Here is a 16,248-nt window from a genome sequence, read left to right as displayed (position 1 = left end):
GCTTGTAACATTCACTGCATCAGGAGATGTGGGGTTATTGCGGAAGTGGCCACATACCCATTGCCCACACAATAACTGTTACTCCAAAACAAGTGAATTGCTTAACTAAACAACTATTGATTGTAAGTCACCAGGGACCACTGTTAAGACCACCGACATCCAAAGGAGAAGATTAAATTCTGGTTACATAAACAAATGTATTTTGTAAGTATTTTGTGGCAAGGAGACCCAGTCCTCCTGGCTCACAAGTCCAGACCTAGAGTGGGTTAGAAGCAGTAGCGCCTCACTGGGGTGCTGTGAGGGATCAGCTGTGTTCCGTCCACTTCTTAAAAGACAGGCTTCAAGATTGGGAGCAGAAAAACTCGACAGCCACGGAAAATCCCATCATCCTCACCCCTCCTACTGTACTAACAGAAACTGGCCAAAGCTAGCGGTGAACTTCGCATCATAGTTTTTGTCTCAGGGCACCTGGAGTTCTACACTTTCCTTTAGGACTGAAGTGACTCCAATCAGGGCTGAGTGTCCTCTCCTCTCTCTTACGCCTCTTGTGATTAGCTAAGCTTCAGTTGGGCAAACAGGTTTGCCATCATCCCTTACTTACTTGATGTGTTCAGATCTTTGTATTTGGGGGTTATTGAGTGAGACCAAAGGAAACCAGAGCCTCTGGGTTAGAGCATTCACGAGTCTTCATTTTGGAGTGGTCTCCTTTGACAGCTTCTCCCCAGACCTCTCCTGGTTGATTACCCAGCTACACTAGCTAGTGTGGACAATTTTAAGGTCCTCATTTGACTTCAGTGACATTATTCTCTCCTGACATTCTTTCCACTTTTTTGACCTGCCTTTGTTCTTTTTTGTCTCTGAGTCTTTCTCAAATTATTCCTTAACTGTTGGTGTTTCCCATAGTGCTGTCTGTCCTTGGTTCTCCTCTCACATCGATGTTTTCAGCTATTACCTGTATCTCAGTGTTACCCATAAAATTAACTCCATCCTTGATCTTCTTCCTGAATATCAGTCCTTTATTTCCAACTGTCTACTAAACATTTTCACATGGATATCCTATTGGTATCTAAAATTCAGCATGTCTGAAGGAGAACTCACGATTTTTCCTCCCATATATAGTTTTCTTCTTCCATTCTTTATCCTGATAAATGTCCACTCTGTTCATCTAGTCAGGTAAATTAGAAATATCAGAGTCATCTTCCACTTTCTTCTAATCCCTCACATCTACCATGTTACTAAATTCTTGTAATTTCTGTTCTAAAAATATCTCTGAAATCTACCTTTTACTCCTTTTCTCCATGACCACCTCATAATTAGTTGGTCTTTCATTTTCCATTTGGACTATTGTGATAGTTCTGACTTTAAAATTCATCTTTTACTGGACTCCTGTGGTTATGTCTTCGAAATTTAGATCTGATTGTATCTCTCCTATGATATGGAACACCTTTAATAGCCCCTTGTTACCTACCAGGTAAATTTCTTAGCAAGGCACTCAAGGCCAATACTATTACTCACAGTTACTCTTCAACACCCTACTCCCAATATATAAGCTATGCTCTTTCCAAACTGGAATATCTAATCTTATCTGAACACATCATGTCCTTTTATATCTCTGTGCCTTTGCTCTTGCTGTTTCTTTTGCCTCGGATTCTTCTCCCATCCTTTTCAGTAGAAAAATCCTACTTATCCTTATACATCCAGCTCAGATATGACGTCTTTGGTATATGTTTCCTTGGCTCCAGTACAGATAATTATTTTTCCTTCTTCTGTGCAATGTACTGTTACTACATTAGTAATGCTATAGTTTTGTATCTTTTTGAGTGGCTGATTATAGGCCTGTCTTCCCTGGATTATAAACTCCTCAAGGTCCAGTGATTAGGACCCCCTGCTTCCTCTGCAGGGGGCACGGGTTTGATCCCTGGTCAGAGAACTAAGATCCCAAAAGCCACTGCATGGCCAAAAATAAATAAACTCCTCAAGGGCACATCACAGTGCGTAGGAGAGTTTTCAAATGGAACCATCTCCAGCTGGAGAAGCATAGGGAAGGACCTGTGTTGTACTTCTCTCTCTCTTTTTTTTTTTTTTTTCATTTCCTTTAGCACTTGGCCTCATATATAGCAAGCGTCCAATCTTATTGAATTAATTAAGCAATGTAAAACATCTCAAGTCTGGGGGAAAAAAATCCCAGTTTAATTAGGTGTCTCCCACCTGTATTTTGTTCCCATTTTGTCACAAAATTTATATTGTTTTAAAACAGTTATGTCCTATTCCAGACAGAGCTCTGTTTCAGAGTAACATTCGAGAATCAGAGGTGGTGGAATTCTTTGAATTGTAATTTCCAGTTAGTGTGAGTAAGGGGAAGAAAGCCTGAACCCCAAGGACAAGTGAAGCATGCCCGCTGTTCTCCTATAATACTGCATCCTCACATTGTATTTATCACATTGTTGTAGAATTATGTTTCTGTCTTTCTGCCCCTCTAGACTTTGGAGTTTCTTGACAGTGGGGAATGTGTAAATATGTCTAATTAATCCTGTATTCCCCACACCTCCCCCGTTTCTAGCACACGTCAGGTATTCTGTTATTAGTAATTACAGCTGCCTATTGAGGATTTATTGTGTGCAAAGCATCATACAAATAGCATCACATCACATCTTCACGTTACATATTAGGAGACTTAAAGAATGTGACTTTTCCAAAAGGCACATAGCTGGTCAGTGACATAGCCTGGATGATAATCTAGCTCTGTCTTACCCCAAAAGGGTTGGAACCGAGGCAAGAAGTGGGCTGTTAGAGAAATGAGGGCATGTCAGATAAGGGCTAGAGTAGGACATAACTTGGGACAAAGAAAAGAATTAGAATAGACTGCACATAGAGGGGTATACTGGGAGTAAGAAAAGCATTAGAAGAGTACTGCAGGTCCAAATTGTTAGAGACCTATCCTGGAGGCCTCTTGGTTATCCTAACTAGGCTTTTCTAGCAGAGAGGTTAAGAGCAGGGCTTGGGAGGCAGACTGCCTGGGCTCAAATCTCTAGCCTTTCACTCATTAGCTCTGTGGATCGAGGCAAGATGTTTAACTCCTTCAGGCTTCAGTTTCCTTCTCTGTATAACAGGCATAACAATAATACTTCCCTTTGGGGTTTTGGTAAAGATCAGATACGTTAGTCCATGTAAGTGCTTGGCACATACTAAGTCCTCAGGAAGTGTTAGCTGATGCTCTTAGTATATTAATAATACAAGAAAAGACACAATGAATGAATGCAATGGATTCTCATAGCATCTTCGCATTTAGTTGATTCTACGTTTCTGAGTAGATCCATGTTTCCTAAACTTACGCACCAAGGTGTCCCTTCAAACATACAGGGGTGATGTGGGGTATTTTAAATTTGAGGGAAACAATGATACTTTAAGTCTGTCAGGTACCAGACAAACTGCTAGTTTGAGGTAGTTCATAGCTCAACATTAGATTGCACTGCGTTCCTTTTGATGGTGTCATAGCTTTGCCAGGCTCAGTTTTTAGCAGTTGCTGTGATTCAAGGTAGTGTCCTGTGAAAATCAAGGTGGAATAGAAAAAAGGGCGTCGATGTCCAATCTTACTCCAGGCTTTGAGAAGTTGTACTGTGCTCAGTAGGAGCACACATCCCATGAGTAAGTTCTTGTGATTATTTTAAGATGAATTGAAAGTATTATTGTATTATTTTTGTTTTCCATTTCTTTGTAATTTTTTCAAATGGCTGCTAAGTTGTTAGGATATAAATTTTAAGGATATAAATATTAAGATGTTAGGATATAAACAATATTAAGCTGTTTGGACCTAAGTAGTTAATTAAACAGAATTGTTGGGCATTTCTTTTGGCTTGTGGGCTCTGTGAAAAGATTACTGAGGCACCCAAGGTACTGTGAACAGAGAAAGTTCAAGAAGCTCTGGAGCAGACAATGAATAGAGATATATTCAGAATGTGTGTCAAGGCTATAAAGGGAAGGGTTCCAGTGTCAAACATTCAGGCAGAGGAGACTTTCTGGCTGAGTCGAAGGCTAATGACATGCAGTAAAAATAATCACTTAGGTTGGGTCAATACTGCAGAAGGCTGGCTTCATTTACTTTATATCAAATGCTATTTAGGTTGGAGTTCAGGTCGGCCAAAACTTCTAGGCTCATCTGCAAGACCACTGTTAATGCTCCACATAGCATGCTTGTTATACGTTCTCTTTGAGTTCATTAAAATATAACCAAATAAGCACTTAATCCTCTAATATCTGCCAGTTACAAGTACTTTCCTGTCTTGTTAGGAGAATTAATGGATTATTCGGAATCACTTTCATGTCACTTTTCTTCGGATTTTTTTCTCTCCTCCCAGTCTATCTGCAGAGCTCTGCTGTAACTTCATCATCCAGCTCTTCTGAAACCTGCCCCCTGGTTTAGAGGAGACAGCTCTGTGACGGTGGCAGTAGTTTTTTGAGTTGTCACATAAGACCATGATATTAACAATAATAAGTGGGACCTCGGCCCAGAGCTCTGTGCTCGGTTAGCAAAAGGCGCAGAGAAGGGTTTCCGAGCTTTGGAGCCTGACTCGGTGCTCTTCCCTGCTGAGAGCCATAAGATGCTGGTAGCTTGTTCTAGGAGAGTAATAAGTATTGTTGTTTAACAGTTGTGTTGTTGAAATTCAGCTCCACTATGTCTGACAGTATTTATCTAAAATACTTTCCCTGGTGCGTGTTCAAGTTCCAGTAAACCGTGTCTTATTGTGCGACCTTTTCATTTTCCAGTGAAAAGGGATCAGCTCGTCAGATAAAAGCTGCAAGTCAAAGTACAGGAAAAATGCGTGCTCAGAAAATCCAAGCATGATTGAAAACAAGATGTGTTAAATCAATGCAGTTTATCGCCTGCCTATTCCCGGCAATTGCTGTTCTAAGCTCATTCTGAACACACGCTGTATGATAAAAGTACAGTGTCAAGCACTCGCTGGGGTGGGAACACAAGAAAACATGTTTATCAGACAGGCTGGGTGATTTTACCCCCTTGATAACAGTTACTGTCAAAACTCTTTCGGAAGAAATCTAAAGAACAATTATAGAAGGAATATTACTCTTGTTATATCAGAAGATCTGCCAGTAGGGAAGAAAATGATGGATTTATCTTTGAACGTTAAAGGAGAAAGAGTGTGTTGGCCTCCAGTACTTAAAACACCATCATCCATTACACAGCGACAACCATCCTCGTCTCATTCAATTGAGCAAATCTGGCTTTGAAACCTAATCATAAACGATGAATTAAAAAACAAACAAACAAACAAAAAAACTCCAAAATGAAAAAGATTGAAAGGCAAAAAAAAAAAAAAAAAAAAATTCCTGGAGATATTCAAGCTTCTGTTTGCTTGAGGGATTTAATTTTAGTTTTATACTTGCATCAGATTTGGAAATCTAAATTAAGGATCCTGGAAGGCCAAGCTGTACAGAGCACATCATATGCAGTAACAGGGGCAACTTTTCTCATCAACTTTATCACAATTAGAGAGCAATACAGTTTTCCCTAATTATTGTACATTCACCTACTTCCCATTTTAGATAGAGTATAACCCTCCAGGGCAAAAAGTGGGTCTGTTTAAGAAATGCTCCACTTCTGCCAGTGAGTTCTCACCAAGGATCTTCTAGAAAATACCAACTGGTTGTGGTATGAAATAAGTTGGTTTAATGTATCTCAACAGCATTATGTGTCTCTGTTTCTCAAAAGACAAATCAACTTTAGAGAGCCAGGCTCAGTCCTGTAAGGAGAAGTTGATGAAACAGAAAGCACCGTTTCTCGATTATTTGTGGGGCAAGTTTAAAATGCCAGGGTGGCCTCTCCCACAGGTTTGTGCCTGTTGACATGGTGAGCTTTAAGAAATCAGGCCAAGTGATTGTTTACCCGTGTGAAGTCAGGAGTCTGGCACCAGGATTCCTCGTCGTGCTGGATTTCTGTTTCACAGATACTTAGTAAAAAAAAAAACAAGTGCCATTTAATTGATTTGGTAGCTGGACTTGTCAATATGCTGCAAATTGCGATTTATCAATATGAAAATAAAAGAGTCATCTTGGCATAGTGAGTGAAGCACTGAGGGTTTTGTTCTGATTCATGCAGCCAGCTCTTTCTGTGCCTCAGTTTCTCACCTTCAAATTGGGAGTAATAAATTTTGACATTTATGTCAAGGGCATATTGAAAGACTCAGTGGGATAATGTCTATAAAACACTTTGATATTACTGGGAGAAGTGTCTTGTATGACCTCGGGGTATGTTTGAAATGACACTTCTCCAAGTAAAATCATTGTGATCGTTAACATCTATTAAAAACGTTCATAGGTCCTTATAACTTAGAGAATAATTGAGTTCAGGATGCACAGTCTTAAAAATTTGTTTTCTTCTGCAGATGCCTTTAAAAGTAACCTGTCAACATGTAAATTGGTATAAATTTTAGGAAGGATAGTTAGAAAATATATGTATCAAAAGTCTTGAAATGTACATATTCTTTTATCTAAGAATTTCTCCTGAAAATTTTGAGGAAAAAATACATCCCCATTAACAGGAGATTTGTCGCAAAAGTTATGGCCATCCATATAATTACAATATGCTGCAACCATTAAAAAGAATGAGGGGGATATAAATATGTATATAATCTATATTTATATAAAACAGTATTGTAAGAATGCCCGAAAGCCTACATATTAATAGAAATAGTGATTATACATGAGTATATGTATTATGAAGCTTTTTTCCTTCTTTGTGTTTCTTTTGTATTTTTTACACATTAAGAGTATATTCCTTTTAGACTTCGAAAAACAGTAAAGCTACTTCCATTTTGAAAAACAAAAGCGAGTCACTCAATTCTTGCTTCCTGCTCTTGATTGCTTTTGCTTCTGGAAGAGTTATTCATTTCCTAACATACGCAAGTCCTTTGCGTTCCAAGTGACAATCCTCAGGGTCTTCCATCTCTTTCTCCCGGAGCCCCTGTCTTTTTTCATCCTGGGCTCTGATCCACTTTGCAGATCTCTTTCTCTCTTCAGTCTTTACCTTGCAGGCTCTGGCTCCAGTCTCTGTAAAGAGAACGTAGCCGCACAGGCCAGCAATACCTCTGATGGTACCTTCGGTAGAGAGAAGTATTACTTCCTGTGCTTGATTTTTGAATCTTAGTGTTGTTGCTCCACATCAAGAGGTTTGAAAACTACAAATAAGAGATCAGAGCATGTTGAAAGCCAGTTTGGAAATGTTCCTTTGGCTCCTACATTGGTAAATTCTGCCCATGTTGGCTTCATCCTGACACCCTTCTGGTTCAGTTATAGCTTTCTGCAGTTCAGTGAGCCTCTTCCCGAAGCTCTCCTGAACCTCCTTCCTGAGGCAGGGTGCCAGGCTGTGAAAGCATTTCACACCGGAAGTAGGGGCTCTGCTTGCAAGGGACTTGGTGTTAGGTTTCTTAGGGAATGTATCCCTTCCAGGAAGAGATGACCCGGAATACCATGTGTGCACTGAACATCTAGGCGAGGAATGAAACATCCAAACGGCTGGAAAAGCAACCCATTTCTTCCTTGACCGTATTTCTGGCTCTTGTTTAGGTTTCTGGTTGATTTTGCGGTTTACATCTTTTAAAGTCAATCTTAAAGATAGGTTCGTGAAGATAACTTGCTGTTTTATTGTTTACCTCTGGTTGTTAATTTAGTGACTGAGGGAAAAATAGGGCCATTATGGAACAAAAAGACCACCTAACACATATATCATAACTCTTATGCCCAGCATGGATCTGCCTTGAAGGGAAATGCTCTGCTGTATTCCTTTAGTTCAAATATAGAATAGTCACCAGGGCAGCTTGGAGACCCAGGTGCTGGTTTTATCATTGCCTTTGCTATGAGGCTTTATTTATTACTTGGCATAGAGTCTAGATATTTGTTTGGACATTAAATGGCAATAGAATATAAATATTACCTTTCTAATATCTGCATTTCTTTTTATTTCCAGTCAAAATGACATCATGTCACATAACCATTAAAAAAAGGAAATTAAAACCCCAGAAATATGTTAAAGCGCTACAGTGAGTCACTGAGCTATAAAAGCAGTGGAACTCTGCGCGCTCACGTTGGAATGGCACCCAAACCACTTTTCCCCTGATGTTTGGGAACACAACTGTCCTGCCTTTCATTTCCATTGTTTCCAGGGATAAGTATTGCAGAAGTTAAGGAGGACTGAGGAGTGTTTTCTCTAAAAGGCAACTCTGAAAAGAGAAAAATCAGTTCTAATAACTGAGAATGCATTTGTCTTGACTACATGGTTTTAATTTGCAAATAAATCCCCTTAAAGAGAATTTTCTTTCTTTGATGTGTTTGTGGATAAAAAAAAAAGACAACTAAAGGCATGAAAAGGCCACAATTCACATATACATTTGGTAAGGATTTACCCATTACCAGATGTTTTGAATGAATTTTATAATCTTGTCATTATTAGTAGGACATAAAATCTAGTTGTATTATTCTGAATTTTCTTTGCATATAGCATTTCATGCTGCATGAACATTTGGACACTGTAAATAGCTTTGTATAACCAGAGTTCTTCTGTCTTGACCAGAACCTTGGTTGAAGCCCAAAGGGGAAGGGCTCTGCATAGACTGGTTCTGTATGGAAAGTTACTGGTTTCCTTTAGGGGAGTCTGAGATTGTGAGACTGGGTAGGTACCCAAAGCCATTTATAAGCTGACCCCACGCAAGGCCACATGAAGTGGTTTGATGTTTTTTAAAAATATTTAACTAACTTTTCCCTTTTGAAAAGTAATGACTTTGATACAGCTGAGCCTGCCCCATGCATGGGTCCCCTACTTCCTCCCTATACCCATTCCCCAGTATCCTGTCATAGCTGTGAGAGGACCCTTCTGAAATCTCAGCTGATACGTCTGCCCTACAAGCTTGCTCCTGTGTAGAAGCATTTAATCTTGCCTTTTGTGCATTTATAGGAAAGTTTCACACTTCCTGTAGGATATGTACACAGCTCCATGAGGTCCTACTGAGCTTACTCAGCTAATATGTGTCTACCTCTAAGTTTGAACAGGACAGTGGAAGACATCTTGAATGCAAATCTTTGTGGCTCCGCAGTAGCCTGATCACTCTATAAATCCACGTGGTCCTGTGAAGTGTAGTGTGAGCCTAGTGTCAGAAAAGAGGAGCAGGGCTTCCCTGGTGGCACAGTGGTTGAGAATCTGCCTGCCAATGCAGGGGACACGGGTTCGAGCCCTGGTGTGGGAAGACCCCACATGCCGCAGAGCAACTGGGCCCATGAGCCACAATTACTGAGCCTGTGCGTCTGGAGCCTGTGCTCCGCAACAAGAGAGGCCGCGATAGAGAGAGGCCCGCGCACCGCGATGAAGAGTGGCCCCCGCTTGCCACAACTAGAGAAAGCCCTCGTACAGAAACGAAGACCCAACACAGCCATAAATGAATTAATTTAAAAAAAAAAAAAGAAAAGAGGAGCAGCGGTGGTGACCCACCATCTGACCATCAGGGAGGCAAGAGAACGGATTGCTGAGCAGGAGGGAGGCCTGGCCATGGGAGCTGGAACCAGGTTCCAACTCTACAATCATAGTAGTTCATTTCTGAGGTGAGATTATGTACACCTCTCAGAAAGTTTATTTTTAAGGGCTTATGTGACGTAAAACAGTGAATTCCTACCAGTGCCATCTGAACACTTGGTAGGCAGTAGAAATGATTATTGAGTCAATGGACAGTTTATTATCTCGTGGAATGTTTTTAATGCCCTCACTGGTCCCATTTTATTATGCTGATTTAAAAATTGAGGCTTTTCTTCTTTGGGATTATGGATTTTGCTAAACCTCTGAGCCTCCCTTATTCCGTTACCACCCCTAACTGGTTGAGGAGAACACCCTCTCAAACCCTGTTGAAAGTGTGGGTTAGGTGCTCGGAAGTGGGGTGACACGAGAAGCTCTCATCATTGCATTCCTTTTGCAGTTAACAGTTTCATCGGTTTTTTCTTTCTACAACCTAAGATACTCATGCTTTATTTGCGGTTAATTATGCGCAGTTAAATTTTTTTCTTTCTCTCCTGGATTCTCGGAATTGTCTCAAGTTTTAGGGGGGAAAACTTGACTAGTCCCACTTCTTCTTCTGGTGCCCCCTGAGCCCTGTGCTTGAATACAATGAGGTCACTTTGTTGAAGGATTAACTTTATATTACATTCTTGCAGAGTAGATGTATGTCCCTAAGGTACGACTACCCCCACTGATGAAAACAAATATGCCATTCTTTATGATTCCTCCCCATTACTCTCTCTGTTGATTTTCAGAGAGTTTATGAATAGTCACATATTTATACAACTGGCCAAAAGTATACTACTTATTTTTCTTATGGTCTGTAATAACCTAGGCAATGTTATTAAAGCGTATACAGACCCTTTTTCAGGCAAAGTTTCTTATGTCATTACTTTGTACAAGCAGGTCAGATTCCATCCTGGGAACACTCTCTTGCTCTTAACCTTTTTCTCTGATTATAAAAGTAATATATGTTCATTGTGGAAAATATAGACAATGCACAGCCTAAAGAGAAGGAAGAAAAGCACTTCAAGACTCACTTCTTAGAAATAACTACTGTTAGGCAGTTTATACGCAGAAACCTTTTCTTTATTCTCTGTATATGTTCATTTTTTTAAAAAGTAACCATATTGCACATATGCTCTTGTAATCTGCTTCTTGACATAGCAATATATTTTATGCCAGTAAATTTATTTTTCCAAAAGCATTGCTTTTGAGGACTGCATCATATTCCTATGGGTGTGCCGTAATTTAACCATCCCCCTCCCTAGACAGTTAATCTGTTTTCAGGGTTTTTTTTTAAAGTAACAATCTCTATCAGATGGCCCCTCTCACTCAATAATTGGTTTAGTTTTTTTCTTTAGTTACTGCAATCAGAGAAATCATCAGGCACCTCTGAATTTAAGACAACGAACTTTGCTTGCATATCTTTAGCGTTACCTTTGTTTACAGCACTCGACAATGCCATTGTAATACTCAATATGTAGATTGAGGGCAGGTTAATATATTAAAAAATACGAGTGTAGAGCAAATCATAAAAGCATGGGAAATAAATTAAAAGCCTTTGTCCCTCTACTGAAATATTTCCTCTCACATAGCATACTTCCATAGACTAGATGCTTATTTTTCTTTGAATAATGAGTTTAATATATCTAATTCAATTACTCTTTCTGGCAGCAGAATGACTTCTCCTGAGCTCTTTAGCTATTAGTTCCATATGATATTTGAATCAGTTCTTTTAATTGTGGATACTGAATGTCAGTCATTCTGTTGTGAGTTGTTCCTATGGTCAGAGAAACATATCCTCCCCACCCCATACATCAGTCATTCAATTAACAACCATGGGTTTCTTGACACAGTAGGAATTAATTCATTATGCAAACAACTGAAGGGGTGGGTCAACAAGTCAAGTTTTATTGGTGGCTTACACTGAAAAATAAAACCAAGAATTAGAATTTTCAGGATGCTGAATCATATCTTCAAGTGTTAAAATGATACATTTAATTGCCTAAAGCTCTTTTTATGGTTAAACATCTTTGTTGGCAATTAGCATTATGGGTGGGAGATAGATGTGATATACAGCTTAACCTGGGTGCTCATTCCTGTCATTCTCGGGCATTTCCTTATTAAATACTGGGATTTTATGAGTCACAGCTTCCCTGTGTAAAGAATTGTATGGCTTTTTCTCTACAAGTCTAATTTGAAAAAAAAAGAATTTTTCTCAAGGGTTTAGAAAGTAATTCATGAAATGGGAGGAACAATAAATATTGTGCCTTAACTCATGTACCACTATAGAGAGATTTGGTACACCTGGGTGTAATTTTAGTTAATTTCCACAAGAGGCAGGTTGAAAGTTTACCGTTTGGAAGGGGGCGGGGAGAAGGTGGGGGAAATGGCTAAACCTCATAGTTGCAAAAATGATTACATTGTCTTAAATGGCTACTCTATTAACAGCTTCAACAAGCATTGCATTTGGGAAAAAAGATCTTCTTAAAAAAAGTTACCTGAAGTTCACTCCAACTTAAAATATACAAGTGAGGAAAAAGTACTTACTCTGATTTATATGTCTTTTGGAGGTGTAATTATTGGCTTTTTACTCACCTATGTAAAACAATGTACTTTTGTAAATGGATTTGTGGCCACTTTATGCAGCCTTTTTTTTTTTTTTTTACATAAAAAGTAAGCATTGTCAATCAAGGAATTTTAAGGTTTATTTCCTCTTTAGAAATGATTGATAGCCTTTTAGATTTACAAGTTGACAAGTTAAAGGGTTCTATTGGTATAATTATGTACTAAATTCACAGTCTTTCAATTTAAATGTCCTTTTAAAACCACAAGATTATCATACCTGTATTTTGAAAAGTGGGCCAGTCAGTTTGGGTTGGTATACAAATTGCTTCCATTAGCCTTGGGACCTATTTGAATTTAATACAGTTTTTTAAAGTTAGTAGTAGTATGGATCTTACTTTTAAAATTTAGGTTAATGGAAATGCATTTTAAGTAAAGCATGTGGCAACTTGTTTTCTAAATGTATATAGCTAAATGTCAGAACTACAAAGACTGTCTTTTTATTCAGTATGGGAGAAAATATGTGGTTGAGTACTTTGGTTACATGAAAAAAGAAAAGAAGAAAAAAACCCACTCATTACTGAGAGGAGATGGGGGATGTGGGTGGAGGATGGAGCCGCCATCTTTTCCTGGTCAGGCGAGGAAAGCTGGAGGTACTTCATATCCTGGGGAGGAATTTCAAAAGTGATACACCAGAGTCCACTTTGTATCGAGTTGAATTTAAGGATGCTTTGAAGAAGGTGTAGTCAATATGGGTACAAGAAGGCCCACTGTCTCCAAATATTACTACAGGTTTGCTCTTCTTTTAGTCTTTTAAAAAAATTCTTCTTGGAGAGCCAGCTGCTCTAAGCTAGTGCTCCGTAGAGGTTAGCCTTTTCCTGAAATAATATTGACATTGGTGAATCAGTCTTTCATCTTAGATATGAGGGTGTCGTATCAAGGGCACTTTCAATACCTGTCTCTTTTCGGACTCTTCCAAGGGTAGAAGAGGCTTTCTGGCCTGAGGAGATCTGGTCTCCTCTGCCCCACCACACTTAATTGCTCCCGATGGCATTGCGACACTGTATCAGCTGAGGTCCACTTGATATTCTGTAGCTAAGCAAGTACTTTTAATTCTGCTCTTTATACCTGTAGATACCCTCCAGTGTTGTAACTCAAGCTTCTGACTAAAGGGAATCCTAAAACCTCACACCAAGTTCCATTTTACCTTCCATTTTCAACACTGTAAGGAATATAGAATTTGGCCAGAAGAGCAGAGTTTAGGACCTGCGACTCATGTTCTTTTGAGTGAGTCAGTCCCCACCAAAAGGGATCATTCGTCCAATCACTTTATGATCTAATTCAAAAGTCTCAATGAAACTTTCGACTTCCCAGTTATTTCTGCACCATAAGTATTGCAAATCATGTGCTGTTTTATTTCCTGAAATTGTTCTAATTGTACGACTTCTTCATTGCAGCACTCAATGAACCCACCATCGATTATGGTTTCCAGAGGTTACAGAAGGTTATTCCCCGGCACCCTGGCGACCCTGAGCGCTTGCCAAAGGTAGGATACCTCCTCTTTGGGTTAGGGTCTCTGGAAACACGGGCTCAGGTGATTGGCAGAAAACTTTGACGTTGATAAAAGTTAGTTCATAGATAAGCAACTCAATATTCTTGTGCTTTGTGTGTTTAGTATTATAAGGTAAGCAATAATCAAAGTAGCAAGCACTTATGTGCCAGGTAATGTTTTACTTATATCATGTCATTTCTTCCTCTAAAAAACCCTCTGAGGTTGGTGCAATTACCACCTCTATTTTAGAGAAGAAGATAACCAAACAAAGAGAGGTTAAATCATTTGCCCAAGGTCACACAGCATGTAAATTGCTAAACGGAGATTCAAACCTCTAAAGCCTGGCTCCTAAGTCCAGGTTATTAATCATTATATCCTATCAGTTCTCAAGAGGAAAAAGAACATTGCTTTTCTACCCCCATGAGGATCTTTACTTATTTCTGGTGAGGGGAGAACAGCTAGAGCTCAAAGGAAAGCATATTGGCACACCTTGCACCGGGGCTACTAAGACATGAGTCTGTTCCCTCCAGAGGCATCCCACCTAAGACACAAGTGGGAGAAATTAGACACAAATTCAAGGTAGAGCAATATATGTCATACAGCAATGGTATTAATTGCCAATGCAGAAAAAAAGGAAATGCACATGTATTGGTTTCTATTCTGTACCTGTTGTCAATGTTGGGGATATTCCCATCTCTGTACCCAAGGAACTCGGACGCCCTGTGGGAGAGAAAGCCAAATACAACGCCATACAAAACAGAAAACAATAGGTACATTTAACAAAAGTGCAACCAGAGTTCTGGGAGGACTCAGAGGAGAGAACAGTTAAATGCTATAGAAGTTCAACGAACGGAATTGGTCGAGCTACCATTCACTGTTTACTGACAGCAAAATGAAATTTCATTTACTACACAAGTAAAAATTAGTATAAATTAAATGAGTAGAGGAAAGGTCCTCTCCATGCCACAGCAAGTCTAGAGATATGTCATGTCCAGGTCTGTTTCTGCTCGTAATACACTTATAAAAATGAAGTTGGCATCCTTCCTAGCTCAGCGAACCTCTTTGGGCGATCATTTCATCATCACATCTTACCTGTGGGCCCTGCTGCACTGAAGCAGCAGGACCACTGTCAGAACAGGCCTGTCCAGGAGAAAGCTGCCCCTCCCCGCCGAAACTGATGCACAGATGTGAGGGGCTGGGGGGTGGGTATGGGGCACTGCCTGCCCAGAGAGAGGAAGAACCGTGACAAGCAAATTCTGCCCTCTCCTAGACCCCGGGGGAAGACCCACAGAGCCTTCAGTCTCAACCCTGAGTTCCCATAACAGCCTCACTTCCACTGAGCGCTGTTCACCTTAAAAAAACATCTTGAGAGCATTTCACCTGAGGAAGAAATCATATGATGTGTCGGTCCGTACATATCCTTGTCTTTGAAAGGGGCCTCCATCTTACACCTCCTTCCCTTTCACCCTGACTTATTCTTGGTGAGCAATTACAGAATCTAACAGTAATAGTGAACGGCCCTCTGCTTCCACAGATGGGTGTGCCATGAAGAGAATCACCTTTAGGTTCCTGTCTGGCAAGAACCCAACTCCCATGCATTTCCTATGGGAAAATAATCGGTAATTTTATAGCACGAAGATGTAAATAATGTGTGTCCACCCAATGGTGGGAAGAAGCCATGAGGGCATTGCCAGATTCTTCCCATTGTTTCCATTTGGGGACCATTTTCACTTTCATTTGGCATTTGATGTCCCTAGAGTCTGCTGAAGGGACTGGAGAGCTCTGTGGTCTGGGTCAAAATTCTTTCTCCCCACCCCCCAAATTCTTAACCTCTCTGTGCCTCAGTTTCCTTGTCTGTCAAATGGAGATGGTCATACTTCCTACTTTTTTGGGTTGCTTTAATCACTTATTTAGCGGTCCACAAAAGGTAGCTATAATTATTTGCCAGTTGAGTGAGAGTGGGACCCTGGCTTCTGAGAGCTCTCCTACCCAATCTCTGCAGAGCAGGAAGTCCTAATTCAGGTCAGCAGTGGAGTGTATGGTTTATTTTCTGTGTCTCGGTTTCTTCATCTAGAAAATGGGGGTGAAATAATCGTGCCAACTTCACTGGGATCACATAGGACAAAAAGAAGTAATCCTGTGGGAGCCTCAGCATAGTTTCTGGCCCACAATTGCCACTCTATAAATATTGATTGAAAAACAGGAGACAGATTTGGTTTAATGGCTGAGGTCTACAGCAGCCAAGCAATACTTTTCTTATTCATAAAGAAAGGAGAGAAACAGGACTATATGGTTGAGTTTTGTGTATTTACTTTTCATAACATTTTCACGGCTGCACATCACGTTCAGAAATGTTGAACAAATAGCACAGGCACGTGTCATTTTGTCCCCGGTGGCCTGATGGTGAAATTCCCAGCCCCGTTTTCCTGGGTTTGGGAAGAGTAATCAAGGACACAATGGGTTTGTGTGTTAAGGAAACACTCCACAGTGTGCATCCAGCCACTGGACCGTGCGAGGACTTTGGCCAGAGCCCACCCCAGGAAGCTCTCTGTGTGACTCAGATCAGAGTGGTGTC

At 40.1% G+C, this 16,248-nt stretch overlaps 1 protein-coding gene across 9 annotated transcripts in view; it reads left to right on the top strand.

Moving 5' to 3' along the window:
- Positions 1-16,248, top strand: part of EBF1 (EBF transcription factor 1) — a 398,849-nt gene that overhangs the window by 351,185 nt on the left and 31,416 nt on the right. For all 9 annotated transcript variants that reach the window (XM_067732416.1, XM_067732413.1, XM_067732411.1 and 6 more), the window contains one exon: positions 13,579-13,667. In XM_067732416.1, coding sequence (XP_067588517.1) covers positions 13,579-13,667 — 89 coding nt within the window. The remainder of the gene's footprint in view (positions 1-13,578; positions 13,668-16,248) is intronic.

Source organism: Pseudorca crassidens, chromosome 3, assembly GCF_039906515.1.
Source record: "Pseudorca crassidens isolate mPseCra1 chromosome 3, mPseCra1.hap1, whole genome shotgun sequence".
NCBI classification, from domain to species: Eukaryota; Metazoa; Chordata; class Mammalia; order Artiodactyla; family Delphinidae; genus Pseudorca; species Pseudorca crassidens.
This window is presented reverse-complemented; position numbering and strand designations above follow the sequence as displayed.